Raw genomic sequence first — 15,573 nt, 5'->3', positions numbered from 1 at the left:
GGGAGGTGGACACAAACGCTGAGGAGAGCGAGATTTATTCAAGGGAATACCAAAACCATGATCGAAAGGACAGGCGTGGGTCAAACCAGGAGGGCAGCCAGAACATGAAAGGTACACAGGCATACTTGGACAGGGAACTAAACAAAACGGAGAAACACGGAACAGGCAGAGATCTATACGGATGACAGAAACACAGAGCAAACTCACGAGCGGGATGAAAACAGCGAGCAGGAAAGCACAACTGACAGAATGAACAAAACAACCGATAACTAGACCTGGGAGACACAGGGACTAATATACACAGAACTAACTGGGAACAGGTGAGAACAATGACGACAGGGGCGTGGCAGACAATAGGGAATTATCAAAATAAACGAGCAGGGCGGGATAAACGGGCAAGGAACACAGACACGAGGGAACCCGGAGTGACAGCTAGGAGAGGGGGCGTTGCCATATGTGACAGTACCCCCCCTCAAAGCATGCCACTCCGGGGCACGCAAGGGCAGACAGGACAGGGAAACGGACTAGGACAGGACAGGGAACCACGGTACACGGCAAGGGACAGGGACAGCAGACACAGGACGGACCAGAGGGACAGGACATGGGTCCTGGGGCATGGCAGGGACAAAGACAGGAGACGTGGAGACTGGCCTAGAGCTGGACTGGGACACGGCATGACACGGGACACAGGGAGACTGGACAGGGCCAGGGCAAGGTACGGGAGCAGGACTGGACAGGACAGGACTGGGGACAGACACGGGAGCGGGGCCAGGGGACAGGGCAGAGGCATACACTGAGGCAAACGCAGCTTGGATGACGGAGACTGGGACAGGAACGAAGTGGATCACGACTTGGGGAACCGAGACAGGGACAGAGATAACACCACAAGACACCGACACAGGAACAGGAACACGGATCTGAACAGACATAACCATGGGGACAGGAACCAAAACAAAACCAGGGACAGGACATGGGAGCAAGGGGAACATAGGCATAGAGGCAGGAACACAGGGCGGAGCAGACAACACATTCAGTCCAAGCCCACACGTGGGCAGCACAGTCTCCGGGGAAACAGGCGTGGCCGGCAGACCGGCAGCGGGAACAGGCGGCAACCCCTCCTGGGTCGCGGGGACAGGAACCGGCGTGGACGACCCCTCCTGGGTCGCAGGGACAGGAACCGACGTGGACGACCCCCTCCGGGTCGCGGGGACAGGAACTGGAGTGGACGGCCGACGGGCAGCAGGGACAGGAACCGGCGTGGACGGCCGACGGGCAGCGTGGACAGGAACCGGCGCGGACGACCCCTCCTGAGTCGCAGGGACAGGAACCGGCTTGGACGGCCGACGGGCAGCGGGGACAGGAACCGGCGTGGACTGCCGACGGGCGGCGGGGACAGGAACCGGCGTGGACGGCCGACGGGCAGCAGGGACAGGAACCGGCGCAGATGACCCCTCCTGAGTCGCGGGGACAGGAACCGGCGTGGACGGGCAGCGGGGACAGGAACCGGCGCGGACGACCCCTCCTGAGTCGCGGGGACAGGAACCGGCATGGACGGCCGACAGGCAGCGGGGACAGGAACCGGCGTGGACGGCCGACGGGCAGCGGGGACAGGAACCGGCGTGGACGACCCCTCCTGAGTCGCGGGGACAGTAACCGGCGTGGACGGCCGACGGGCAGCGGGGACAGGAACCGGCGTGGACGGCCGACGGGCAGCGGGGACAGGAACCGGCGCGGACGACCCCTCCTGGGTCGCGGGGACAGGAACCGGCGTGGACGGCCGATGGGCAGCGGGGACAGGAACCGGCGTGGACTGCCGACGGGCAGCGGGGACAGGAACCGGCGTGGACGGCCGACGGGCAGCGGGGACAGGAACCGGCGTGGACGGCCGACGGGCAGCGGGAACTGGCGGGGTCCGCTGGCGGGCAGCGGGAACAGGCAGCGACCCCTCCTGGGTCGTGGGGACAGGCCACAGACGCCACAGACGCCCTCGGGAGACGGGTCCGCCATACTGACGCCCTCGGGGGGCGGGTCCGCCATACAGACGCCCTCGGGGGGCGGGTCCGCCATACAGACGCTCTCGGGGGGCGGAGCCGTCATACTGATGTCCTCGGGGGGCTGAGCCGCCATACTGACGTCACCCCGGGTCTGAGCCGGCCACTCTTGGGATGAGTGGCTAGTACTCCCCCCCAAAAAGTTCTTTGGGAGCCTTCGGGGAGTGGCTTCCGGGATCCGCGGAGGGAGGTCCTCATCACTGGGGTCCTGGGTGAGCCTGGAAGAACACACAGACACAGAAGCCTCTCGGTTGGTCTCTCTGCGACGGCTCTGCCTCCCTCGAGGCGTCGGGAGCTCGCAGTTACCACCGAGAGCAAACCGAGGGTTAAGCCAATGCTCGTCTGTGCGCTCATTCCGTCTGCCCGTGACTTGCACTACAGGTTGCTCCTCCCTATAGTGTTCCCCAAGCCGGGCAGACTCGTAGCGCTCGATAGGAGTCTCGTCGCGAAAGCCAGTTAAAATTGACGAGACTTCCTTGTTCCCACAGCACCAGGGGTATTCCTGTCTCCGGCTCGTTCGCGCTGTAACACACGAGAGTTAAACTGCACGGAAGCAGCCAACAACTCGTTACAGCAACTAAACTCACCAGAGTCTCGCTCCCTCGCTCTGTCCTCGTTAGATCGGTTGTTATGTAACGGTCTGCGCTGGGCAGAACAGGGAGGCGGACACAAACGCTGAGGAGAGCAAGATTTATTCATGGGGATACCAAAACCATTATCGATAGGACAGGCGTGGGTCAAACCAGGAGGGCAGCCAGAACATGAAAGGTACACAGGCATACTTGGACAGGGAACTAAACAAAACGGAGAAACACGGAACAGGCAGAGATCTATACGGATGACAGAAACACAGAACAAACTCACGAGCGGGATGAAAACAGCGAACAGGAAAACACAACTGACAGAATGAACAAAACAACCGATAACTAGACCTGGGAGACACAGGGACTAATATACACAGAACTAACTGGGAACAGGTGAGAACAATGACGACAGGGGCGTAGCAGACAATAGGGAATTATCAAAATAAACGAGCAGGGCGGGACAAACGGGCAAGGAACACAGACACGAGGGAACCCGGAGTGACAGCTAAGAGAGGGGGCGTTGCCATACGTGACAGTCAGGTTATAAGCTTTATTTCCACAACATGGATAAGTGACAGAACTTATGTCAGGGACTGTAGATGGGATAAAATGTATGCTAGCTGGCTTAGTAGCTAATAGATACTTTTACTAGTAAGCTCAGTTTAACCTTAAGCAATTTGTAGCTTCTGTAACTACAGTGTCTGAAGTCTATTTACGTGTTAGCTGAGATTAATTTGCAGACCAGTGTAAATTTAGCATTAGATTTCAATGTGTATGCAGTTGAGTATTTTAGCAATGTAAAAAGACTAAAGACTTGACATGGACTTGCACCGTAGCGACTTGAGACATGACTTGGTCAGTTGTGCTTAGATAAGTCTGTCAAGAGTGTCAAGAGTAGGGTTGCCACCTGTCCCGGTTTTCCCGGGACTGTCCCGGTTTTCACATCGCTGTCCCGGTTTTCCTGGGCTTTCCCGGTTTTCCTTCTTTTTAATATTCGGTCCCGGCAAAAAAAATCATTTAATGTCCCGGTTTTCACTAGGTTAGTTCAAACGACTATTTAGACTGTTTTTCTCGCTCAGTCAACAATTTACGTTCGCCAACCCCCCCACCGTCAACAACGTTCGCGTATGACAGTGTCCTTGTTTTTTGTCAGACCTAGGTGCCAACCCTAGTCAAGAGGTAGGAGAAGCCATGAATACATCACCAAAAGAGCAAGTATAAAATGAAACCTGAAAAGAAGAGAGCCTAACACTGAGCCTTGATTGGATCCTCTCCATGATATCTGACAGGACCATGCGGAAGCAGTCATGAAGGGGCTGGAAAAACAGAGATGAGGATGTTGTAGTTTACCAGCTGACAAAAAGTCTAAATGAGTCAAGGCAGATTGACAGATTTGGCAGAAAGACGTTTCTCTGTCATTGCTGTAAGGGCTGTTTCTGTTGAAAGTGCTGGTTTGTAGCCAGATTGACTGGAATCCTGGAGCAGGTTGTGGGTGAGGAAAAGAGATAATTGATTGTAGACTGCTCATTCAATAACCTTTTAGATGAAAGAGAGGAACAATACTAGTTTGTAACTGTTTATGTTGGTGTTGTTTCCTTCTTTAGGATTGGTACCACCATGGCAGTCTTGAGCACCTTAGGTATATAGTCTGGAACATAGTGGAAGTAATGGGATCCAGTAGCCACGTAGCTGGATTGCTGTAAGTCGGGAATTGAAGAATTTTGTCTGAGAGAGGAGAAAAGAAGCAAGGGACTTGGATGTAAGGGTATGAACACTGGTGGAAGAGTTTGAACAGAAAAAGTGGACTGGCAGATTGCTGCAACCTTGTTTTCAAAGAAGGTGATAAAATCCTTAGTAGTAATAGAGGAGGGAGGAGGGGAAAGGAGGGTTAAGAGAGAAGAAAAATACTGAAGATCTTGTCTGAATTAGACACTGATTCAAATTTTCCTTTTTGCCTTTGCAGATGTTAATTCTAGTAAGAACTTGGAAAGAGAGGTTGGAATAAGCTGCATTCTGAATGTGGAAAAGTCGAAAAGTCTGGGTGAAGAAGACTAGACAATAGAGTAGATGCAAGGGAGTAAGTGATGGAGCACAGATTGTGATGGAAGAAGGAAGAACACATTGCAAGTTGTGGATAGAAAAATTAGGGAAGAAGAGAGAGATGCATAGAAAATATGATAGTCTCAGTAGGGAAGGTGGGTGGTGTCCAGTGCTGTGGTGTAGTGGAGAATGAGGTCCAGAACATTACTTGGTCTGTGAGTTTGTATGAGATTGGCAACAGTGGAACGATGCAAGAGAAATGTAGCTTGTCTGATGGAAGGCTGAAGTCACCAATGAATGAATGGGTTTTCTTCAGTAGGGAATTGACATAGGACAGTTTCATATCAATGAAATTATCTAAGGAACCTAGAGGATGGCAGATGACATGTAGTGGAGAAAGATAAGGACCGATAGAATAAAATTTTAAAGAAGAGATGGAAAGAATGGAGATGGAAAGAGTGGTGAAATGTCACAACAGGAAAGTTGTGCTACCATCTCTGCTAAGATGCCATAGAGAATTTGTGAGAATCCTTGGTGATTTTAAAATTCACATATCTTGTTCCTCAAAGCCTCTGGTGGGAAAGTTTTAAATGTCACTGACTCTTTTAATTGTTTCTGGTCCAACACATGAGCATGGACACACACGCGATCTAATTTTATCATTTGAAAGTATAGTTTATAGTTTCTTCTTAAATTGCCCTTTGCTCTAGGTATATGTCCATGTAATATTTCTAATCTCTGGTTACTTTATTTTATTTCATTTATATTAATTGGTTCTGGTTATTCTTAAAATTTACTTGACTTGAAGGAAAAGGTAAAGCACAGGGCAGAGGACAGAACAGAGGACGGGACAACCAGAGTCAGGGTGGATCAGTCACCTCAGGGGTGATCCAGATCTCTGTAGGATCCTGACCCAGGAGGTGTAGTGAGTGGAGGGATGCAATAGCGCTGAGATTAATTCAGCCTAGCGGGCAGGCTATTCCTGAGCCTTCTTGCCACTATGGCCTATGATTATGATATAGCTGCTGGTGTTGTGATAAGACGATGATAGTGTCTATAAGATCTTGCAAGAATTGCGAGACATGTATACATCTCTAGTGGAGTCCTAATTCATAAGTTTAGTAAGTGGTGTGTCCACCTCCCAATTCACGCCTATGGTCCAGAGCAAAACCACACCTGCAGCAAGAAAACAACTAGGTCCAAACAAGAAGCCATCAATTTGACACAATTTCAGGCAAAAGTAATTAAATTCAGAGTCTTAACCAGCCAAAGGATAGTCCAAGATAGACCAACCACATTCGTATGCATATTCACATCCGTGTTGGCGCATATAAGGCATTGTCTAGATTAATCTGTGTGGTCTTGGAATAGGTAGTGCTCTGGTGTTGTTACTGATCCCCTTATATATACTTGCACATACGCTTATTCACCTTGGTGACTTACAAGAGCATCGGTGTTGTGGAACACAAGTTCTTGGTCTATAGTTCTACAGTCTAATGGTCTATAGTTGGATGGCGACTGGGTCCAATATTTAGCAGCTTGTTAATTTGTACAGAACATTCTGAACATGTATTGTTTGGGACAAAGTTTTTTTATGTATGTTTGCAGTATGAATGGCAGTGCTGTTAACCTGTTTTTCACACATGCTAGAGCCTTTGTCCTGCTCATTGTATTTCTTCTGTAGCGAGACCCTGTCTGTGATCTTGATGTCCTTCTTGGTTTCCACTCATAATTTCACAGTGACTGGGTAACAAACTGTGCATCTGTAACACTCAATGAAGCCCTTTTCCACATCCATATTCCCTATTGCACTTCATATAGCGTTCCATTACATCCATGTCGTCTAGGCCCTAATACCTATAAGATAACAGTGCAACACATAGTCAAATGTAGAGGAACCAGTGGAACAACTGTACTGAGGGGGAAAAAACATTCACACAACACACAAAGGCCTGGGGCAGAACACCACAACACTCACAACACACAAAGGCCTGGGGCAGAACACCACAACACTCTCACAACACACAAAGGCCTGGGGCAGAACACCACAACACTCTCACAACACACAAAGGCCTGGGGCAGAACACCACAACACTCTCACAACACACAAAGGCCTGGGGCAGAACACCACAACACTCTCATAACACACAAAGGCCTGGGGCAGAACACCACAACACTCTCACAACACACAAAGGCCTGGGGCAGAACACTACAACCACACAACCATCTCACAATTCTCATAATCACCACCATACAACTCTCTCTCCACACATACACGCACAGATACACAGAGAGAGAGAGAAGGGAGAGAGAACGAGAAAGAGAGATAAAAAAAGTCCTTGTTTGGACTTGGTGCAACAGCAAGGATCTGCATCAGCGTGACTAAAGTGTAGACGCAGAACCTCATGAATCTTCACGCGGCTTTCTGGGTTTTCAGGAACACGGTAGAGTGAAAACCGTCAGCGTGGGAGGCACTCACACACGCGCACGCACGCTCACTGCTGCAGGGAGACGTTAGCTCTGATCAGCGGAAAAGAGCTCTGAGCTGCACGTAACGTTTGTGCGACTTAGGACCACACAATGCCCATATGTATAAGAAAATACGCATCCCTGGATATTCGCCCCATCGTCCGAACCAAGAAATAAAGACTAGGACATTATACACAGCTTTGAGCGAGGTGACAAGAAAGCACGGGGATGCGCCGTTATTCTTTGAGTCGTCATGCTCAAACAATCTTCGTGATAAGGCTTATTCAATAGGCAACGTAGCTCACAACGTATTTGCATGTAAACTAGGCTTATTCAATAGGCAACGTAGCTCACAACGTATTTGCATGTAAACTAGGCTTATTCAACTTAAATTTAAATTTAAAAAAGTTAAATGCGTATTTGCATTTAACTACGATGATAATATTTAAATTCATATAATTGTCAATTTCAATCAGTGTAAAAATACATTAAAATGTTTTCTGATGTAAGGCCTGCCTAGCGGAAAGCTGCGTGTATGGCATATGTGTTGCCATGGTGAAAGCCCTTGACTTGAACCCCGTCATTACATCCTCTTTGACAGCAGTGGGTCTAAATATAGTTTCGGTACCGTTTATTTAGATGCAACTGACCGAACAACGGAATCCGCTAAACTAAATGCTGCTAATATGTAGGTTGTTTTTTGTTGTTGTTTTGCGTTTAGCAGTGAGCTATACACGACGACGTAAAGTGGGATATGCAGTCTGCATTCTCTCGTCGCGGATAATACTCCTCCTTTAGCTACTGATCTCTCATACATTTTTTAGATTAATTTGTAGATCTATTTTAGTGGGCAACTTCAAGCTCAAATGCATATTTATTTATAACGCTCTCTACAGCCTCTGATCGATGTGGGAAATTTATTTTCAGATGCTATTATACGTTTTCAAAAACACCCAGATGTAATATTAAGAATGCGGTTGCGACAGTCTGACATATTATTGTGCTCTGCACAGCAAGCGTTCCGGACAAGCTCAATCTCAACAGGAGAGACTTTAAGATGCGCGTTAAATCTCGCAAAAGGTGAATTATCAGCATCTGACTGGACCAGTTCTCTACCCACTCCCACGATCAAGCATTCTTCATCCCGAGTATCTATCTCTCTCCCCCCACCCCCCGTGTGCGAGCGTGTTCACGCGCGTGTACTGAAACCTAAACAGTGTGGTATATTGTTTACTATACTACATTGTTTACTTTATTACCTTGTTTACTATACTACGTACTAAGTTAATATGTTTTGCTAACTAATTAATACAATAAAACTACTACACCTACAGGCTTTACAGTTTCTGATAATTCACTACTGGACTGACAGATTTTTCTTAAAAAAAACAACACTTTCGTATAGCCTACTAAATGTCATATTTTCATTATGTCAAGGTATGGTCACTAGATGGCGATAAAACATTTACGCCTAAACTTGTCGGCCACTCAACGACGCCCAACGACTAGAAACCAATGCTAGAAACAGTTACTGGCTGAATCCGAAATCTCTTTCTTCCCTCCTATTCAGTACACCAGAGCAGTACGAGATAACAGGTAGTGTGTCCGGGGTTATGAAAAGTGCCCAGTCTCCTACTGAAAGAACGTAGGCCTACTGCTTTAACGGTTGAGCTGAACGTACATCACTGAAATCTAGTGCCTACTTCTTAAGTACGGCATTTGGGATTCAGCCACTGTGATGTATGTCAGATTTAGCAGGGTTGCCAACTTTTTAAGATCACTTGGAGTGAGATTTGAACCTGGAGGGGGTGGCGAGTGTAAATTGTTGAGGGGGGGGGGTCGAACTTAAGTTGTTGACGCGGGGGTGTAAAATGGACACAAATTAGGTATTATATCGCGATCGATCGATCGCCAGTGGTTGGCGCCAGAGCGAACTAGTAAATAAACTAGATTTTTTTTCGGCGTGAGAAATCGGATGTGTGGCGTGAGAGCGTGTGAAAACGGTCAAATGCGTGTGTCTCACGCTCAATACGTGAGAGTTGGCAACTCTGTTTAGTCATTTACCTAAATTTGACTTGTTTAGCTTTTCTCGCAGGTTACATACTTTTTACTTGATGGCATGCTTGTAATTGAGTATAGGCTACTGGATAAAATGTAGGCCTACGGGTAGCCACTGAGTAGAATACGCTATAATTTATTCCTCGTACAATGAAAACTGCTTGAGGAAAACCAATCTTGATTGTTATTTCTGCGATAGTTAACTTCTGCAACGGCTGAATTAAATTTTGAGAGTTGTGTCCTGGGCACAGATAATGTAAATAGATACGATTACTATTGTTTTTTGGTCCAATCTATGATTGTTTTCTCAAAAAGAGAATACAGTAAATAGTGCTGGCAGTCATGACATAATTACAAACGTATTTAAAAAATCTCTTAGGGCACACAAAACAAGCCACGCTCTCAGAGAGCTTGTTGACTCCCCTTGGTTCTCATATACATGTCATTGGTGCATATCACATTAATGTTACTGAAAGTGACCTTTTCTTCATAATGTGCAGCTATCTTCCCATGTTTCCCCCAATCTATCACAGATGTAATTTTAGTCAGGTTGTGTTGAAACATTAGTCAGTTCACTGAAGCCCCAGCTCCAATAATGAACCTCTTTTAAATTCACTGAGATCTTTTCTTCTTGCCATCTTGATGCTAAACTGAAGTCAACTGGACCTGCTCAACATTTTATATAAATCAGTATATTGATTATATTGATACTGTATCGATTAGTAGTATCCTATTTATATTGAACAGGGCAGTGTTACTGTGTGACTGGAGTTGAGAATCATTGGCCTATTAGCCAGTGTACTCAAGTATTTTAAAATGTGTTCTTTTTACTTAATGTGACGGTTTTCTTGAATAACATCTGACAGCTTTTGCCTTGGATTTTAATGTCGACGGTCAAAGTCACATTTATTTGTATAGCGTTTTTATTTTTACAACAACTGTTATCACAAAGCAGGTTTGTCCAATATTTCGACCGCTGGCGTTACTATTAAAATGTAGTTCAACTGAATGGGAGCATGTTTTCATAAGGAAGATAGCTGCAAACTATAGCTTTAATTACAATTAAACATATAAAGGGATCTAACTAGAATTGTTGGAAAAATATCAACAAAACATCTAGGTTTTTACTATAAAAGTGTGTTGAAGGTTTACCGTCAGGGTTTTTCTCGCTGTCGTCATGAATACCCGAGTGTGCTTGACGTCAATCTCTATATTTGGAAGTCCACGGAAACCGTTCCTCGGCTCCTTTGCGCCCTCCCTCAAACGACATTTTCCATGATGATAACCAATCATAGGCCAACTTAGCAGTGGGAGGATTTGTCAGGGCCTCTTATTGGACGGTCTGTCGCATCAATCAAGGTGGCGATTAAATTACATCATCCTTTGTGTGTTGTTGAATAAAGAGGCAAACGTCGCGTAGTACGCGCAGAAGAGGCGGATGCTGCTGAACGACAACAGGACTTTCTTAGATAGTTTGAGTTTACAAGAATGTTTATATTGTCCGACTTGTTGCTTTAATTTAGGCAGCTACTGTTTGAAGAAAGACCAACAAGTTATCTAAATACATCTTTCTCGCTTCGATACAGGAGTTTGCTTCTTGAGTACGGAAACGTATCCAGTCACGGACATAAACAAATCTGGAGAAAATGACCCATAGCTACGGAACCAAAGCTGACATGGGCCCCGAGGTGACGGCAGCAGCGAATTTTGTTTCAAGATTGCTGCGAACAAGAGGGTTTCTCAGCGAGAAACAACTGCAGGTTTTCAGAGATTGCCTCCAACAAGCACTGTCAGGTAAATGTCCTTCAAGTTCTTATTCTGGATATCAACGGTGTAGTTCAGCTGGTTAACGCTGGCTTTGCTGTTTTGATCGGCCGATTGTGTTTCCTGGCTGTCTAAAAATGTTGTAGATTTGCCAGAACCTAGTCAGAGTCTAGCTAAGCCAACTTCATCCTACCTGGCTTAGGTGAGCTCGATGAGCACAGGCGGCCGGGCAGCTGGTGTGTACCTGGTGTGTAGGTTGTGTCTTTTTTGTCCTGGTGTGTAGGTTGTGTCTTTTGTCCTGGTGTGTAGGTTGTGTCTTTTGTCCTGGTGTGTAGGTTGTGTCTTTTGTCCTGGCCTCTGGAGCTAAATTTATGTCATGTGTGTTTCTACCTACAGAGCACTACCAACAGCACTGGTTCCCGGACAGGCCACAGAAGGGCTCCGGTTACCGCTGCATCAGGATTAATCATGAGATGGATCCACTTATTGGTAGGGCGGCTGGCCGAATTGGACTGAGCAGTGGACAGCTCTTTTCCCTCCTTCCCCGTGAACTGACTTTGTGGGTGGACCCATATGAAGTGTCCTACCGTATCGGAGAGGACGGGTCCATCTGTGTACTCTACGAGGCCGAACCCCCTGCGCCTGCCTCCACTCCCAGCGCTCTCGTTATGTCGCCCTTCGACCAGACGATGAACTGTAAAAATCGGTTCATGATGGGGGGCCGCACGAGCCCTCCGAAGAACTACCTGATGACCGTCTCGAGCTAACGGGCTTTCCGCTGAGCACTTTAAACGAGTCACGAATTGGGTGCGACATTAATCAGCCTTCCTCAGAAAAAAAGTTTCATTTTCCTGAGACTTTGCATTTCTAGACGTTTCTCTCTCGGTTAAAGCCAAATCTGAAACCCTTATGTTATGTTAAACTAAAGCACTGCCTATTGAAAGGTAATGTTACTGTTTGGATATTTTCAGATGGACCCCTTAAGAACCTTGCACTGTTAGATCTTATCTGTATTTTTGTCTTATCAACACTGTGACAATTTAGGGTGAACTAACATAAACATTGGTGCTGGCTATCACAGTGCAATAAGAGTATTTTGCCACTCTCAAGAATGTAATACAATCTGAGCTGTTGAGAGACACTAGCTAGATACTACAGTGCTTGAATTTAAATGTGTATTGCACAAAATGGCCACCACTTTAGGGACCCTGACAGAAAAACACTTCGATTTCTGCTGCCTTAGACAATGGTGTCATGACCTCCTTAATGTTGAATATTTCTGCCAACCTCTTAACTCTTATTGTGCAATATGCAGAAACATACTTGGTTTGGTTGAAGCTCTTATTGTGCCCCTCCGAGTTGTTGTAATGTTGTGAAATGAATTCTGTTTGGAAAAGTGAACGTGATACTTTGTGAGCTGTGTGTGGGTGTGTCCACTGCCCCCCAGGGCACTGAACGTTTGCTCTGAGCTCAGCGCAAAGTGGATGCTAGAAACTGTGAGGTGGCTGGTTGGCGTCAGGCCCATAAGGCCCGTTCACACTGCCAGCAAGATACTCTTATCTCTCTCTCTCTCTCTCTCTCTCTCTCTCTCGGCTGCTGAGCAGCCATGTTTACTGTTTTAGACAGACAATGTAGTTTGTAAGCTATTTGAAGCACAGTATGCTTAATGTAATTTTTAAACTTAAATTTGTGCTTGTATAGAAAACTGTACAGTTTTGTGGAATTTTTATTACAATAAAACTATAAAATTGTTCACTTGTCTTGTTTCCCTTGTGTGAAATATTGGTGTTGTATGTTATGGTCACATTGCAGTTCAGTGGTAAATGGCACTCTGTGGGATGGTGATCAGAGCTGGTCTTGGGTTCGGGGAGGCAGTCCAGTCCTTGTGTTCTGCCTCACGTTCAATCCTGCTGATGCCCAGCAGGCGTCATGTCTTATCACACATGCGCACACACTCATGTCTGGGCATGTTCAAGCACACCACCCAGAGATGTGTGGGGTTGTGAGTTCTGTGTTTTCACCGTTACCTTGGTAGTCATTGAACACTTCTGAGCAGGATGTTTTATGAAACGATTTGGTTTACGGGTAGTTACAGTGGTTGAAGTGTTTAGACACAAGTCTTGATGCTATGGGGGCAACTATTTCCCCTTTACAAAAATGTCCACGTTGAATAAAGTTGCCTTTTTCAAGAGGGCCTACTCTTGGAATGTTTTGTAAGTTTAAAAATAACTTGAAATAACTTGACTCTTTACTGAGTATTCATCCTGTCTCCAGTTTATAATAATGTTTGCGGATAACTTTACTGTAAGTTGCATTTATGGAAGATATTTACTTGCAGTAAATTAGTATCCATATCAGAATGTTTCTTGTATTTGAGATTGGGTACCAAGATTTGCTTAATAAAAATTCTTCATAAAAATTTCAGTCCCATGACTTAATTTGTGGATGCAGACTAGTTTCTCGGTCCCTGCCAGAGAAAAATATCTGAACTGCCAGAGTTGGGATTCCAAGTTTCTTCCACCCGAAAATGATGTAGTCTTGGGCACTCCATAATCTGTAGAATTGTCTTCTGTCCTTTCTCAGATCTGGGCCTTGAAACAATCATGTAAGAATAATCACATCATGTATATGAAGTGTCGCTGGTTCCCAAGCTTCAAACATCCAAGTGCTGAGTTAATGTATTGTACAAGTATTCACTCTGAAATTTAAGTGCTCATATGACTTGCTGTTCTATCTTACAGTAGTGCTAAATGTTGGATAAGTTTTCCACATCAATGTTATTAAAAGATTATTTCAGTGTTATATATTGTTTATTGCTTCATATTGTTCCAAATGCTGTGTTTATTCAACATGTCACAGTGACTGTGAGGTTTGATTTTGTAAGAGGAGTACTTTTAGCTTTATGTGGTTGTGTTACTCTTTATTTGGATATGTTCTGTGAGTGGCGTGTTAGGGTGGATGTACTATGAGCAGATGTCACAGAATAATTTTCTGTTACTATTCAGTCGCATCTACACACATCTAGTCTTAGCTACACTACACACACAGACACCACAGCACACATGCACACACACAGCACCGCACATACACTCAGCACACACACGTCCTTCAGTTTTCAGTGCTTTAATTTCCATACGAATGCCCACTTTGAGCCCCTTGTCCTGCTCAGAAGGGATTGTGAAAGGACGTAGAGAGGGAGTGTGAATGTGGCCGGACAGCCCTAGCTCTGCTTGGTCCCTCGCCTAGGAGCAGCCCGCCACACTCGGACACCTCCACCCCCGCTGGCTCTAAAACGGCATAATCAGCATCACGGAGCTACTGCTTTCAGGAATAGGGCGTCTGGTGAGGAGAGACAATAGGCTGCCTCTCACGGCTGGCTGTCCCCATTTTGCCTGTTGGAGCAACTTCGGACACGATACCATCTGTCACATTGCTCTCCAGACATGTCTGCCCTACACTGTGTTTATACTTTTAACTCCCCCCAGCACACACCCACCCACACCCACACACACACAAATACAGCAAGCTGCTGTCTATGCTTTTAAGTAAACAAAATGATTGGGCTTACGTAGTGTCAAAATTGCCCTGCCTTGGTTGAGTATAAAACCTGTTGTTAAACAGACAGCAGCCTAGTATCAAGTTTATTACTTAACATTTCTCTTGTGTTAGCTTTCTGTTACTATCTCTTATGTTAATGGGTCAGTTTGGACTCAAATCAGCCATTAGATACCTTAAAACAAATTATTTATCATCCATTTATTTCTTACCTCTCGTTTACATTGTTAGGCTTATTTATGCATGAAAGTATTGGTTTTAATACGGTTGTTGTGGCCCCTTGGGCCTTTCTTTTGATAGTATCCACAGCAGTATACACAACTCTAAAGTGATTTGGCCCTACATGTCTGGAAATGTCTGAAGATCAAATGGTTGGAGGAAGAGCTGGATGTGAGGTGTTGGTATATAGTGTGTTTATGATTTCAGTTTTGGCAATTAGTATTGTTTTCTAATTATACCTGGGTAGAAGCTGACCCTAACAACAGTTAATAATTTTAACAAGAGCATTTTATAATAATTGTTTTTTTGTTTGTTTAATTTGACGTTCCTGATAAAGGCAAACAGACTTGATGCAATAAACAAATTTTGTGGTACTTTTATGGATTTAAAACTTACAAATGGTTCGGTCACAACCCTAAAAGTAGAGCAAGGTTAACTTGGTTTTACAGTTTGCCAAGTACAAAATAAGAAGTTAATATCAAGGTGATTTAGCTTAGCAACTGATAAAGCTTAGCAATACATTTTTCTTAGAAATCACAAAATACAAATAAGGAGACACAGCAGAGCTGCCATATGATGGCACATTTATGTGCTTTATGAACTTTGAAGATTATGGTTGATAGATTATAGATTATATTGTCATCAGAGTAAGTGATCTGAACCAGGCATGCCTGTGTATGGAGTTGAGAAAGTCATGAGCATTTGTATCCAGATCCAGAGCCAAGACTCTGGAACTGTTACTGTTTCACTGGATGACAGACCGTTCTGCTTTGTATATGAGCAGTGTGCTAGTCAGCTCCTCGTGAATATTTTTGTGTTTCTGTTATTATTGC

At 45.5% G+C, this 15,573-nt stretch overlaps 3 protein-coding genes across 4 annotated transcripts in view; 1 reads left to right on the top strand and 2 right to left on the bottom strand.

Moving 5' to 3' along the window:
• LOC143511489 (uncharacterized) overlaps positions 1-10,602 on the bottom strand; it is a 29,692-nt gene extending 19,090 nt beyond the window's left edge. Inside the window, exon 1 of one of the 2 annotated variants that reach the window (XM_077001126.1) lies at positions 10,355-10,602. In XM_077001126.1, the coding sequence (XP_076857241.1) occupies positions 10,355-10,495 (141 nt within the window). In that variant the 5' untranslated portion in view covers positions 10,496-10,602. The remainder of the gene's footprint in view (positions 1-10,354) is intronic. The other variant, XM_077001129.1, reaches the window with a different exon arrangement.
• LOC143511719 (uncharacterized) lies at positions 20-2,647 on the bottom strand. The gene is made up of 2 exons (XM_077001299.1): positions 2,639-2,647; positions 20-2,269 (listed from the first exon to the last, which is right to left on the bottom strand). The coding sequence occupies exon 2, from the start codon at positions 2,125-2,127 to the stop codon at positions 652-654; it is 1,476 nt and encodes a 491-aa protein (XP_076857414.1). The 5' UTR covers positions 2,128-2,269; positions 2,639-2,647; the 3' UTR covers positions 20-651.
• Positions 10,603-10,630: 28 nt separating the features above from the next.
• Positions 10,631-12,719, top strand: btg2 (B-cell translocation gene 2). The gene is made up of 2 exons (XM_077001334.1): positions 10,631-10,996; positions 11,363-12,719. Exons 1-2 carry the CDS (start codon positions 10,849-10,851, stop codon positions 11,731-11,733), a joined length of 519 nt encoding a protein of 172 aa, XP_076857449.1. The 5' UTR covers positions 10,631-10,848; the 3' UTR covers positions 11,734-12,719.
• The last annotated feature ends 2,854 nt before the right edge of the window (positions 12,720-15,573 follow it).

The sequence above is a fragment of the Brachyhypopomus gauderio genome, chromosome 1 (assembly GCF_052324685.1).
Source record: "Brachyhypopomus gauderio isolate BG-103 chromosome 1, BGAUD_0.2, whole genome shotgun sequence".
In the NCBI taxonomy this organism is placed as follows: domain Eukaryota; kingdom Metazoa; phylum Chordata; class Actinopteri; order Gymnotiformes; family Hypopomidae; genus Brachyhypopomus; species Brachyhypopomus gauderio.
This window is presented reverse-complemented; position numbering and strand designations above follow the sequence as displayed.

Coding starts and splice junctions, on each gene's coding strand:
- LOC143511719 (XM_077001299.1), bottom strand. CDS start 2,127: ATGGCGGCTCAGCCCCCCGAGGACATCAGTATGACGGCTCCGCCCCCC.
- btg2 (XM_077001334.1), top strand. CDS start 10,849: ATGACCCATAGCTACGGAACCAAAGCTGACATGGGCCCCGAGGTGACG. Junction 10,997..11,362: donor CCTCCAACAAGCACTGTCAG/GTAAATGTCCTT, acceptor TTCTACCTACAG/AGCACTACCAACAGCACTGG.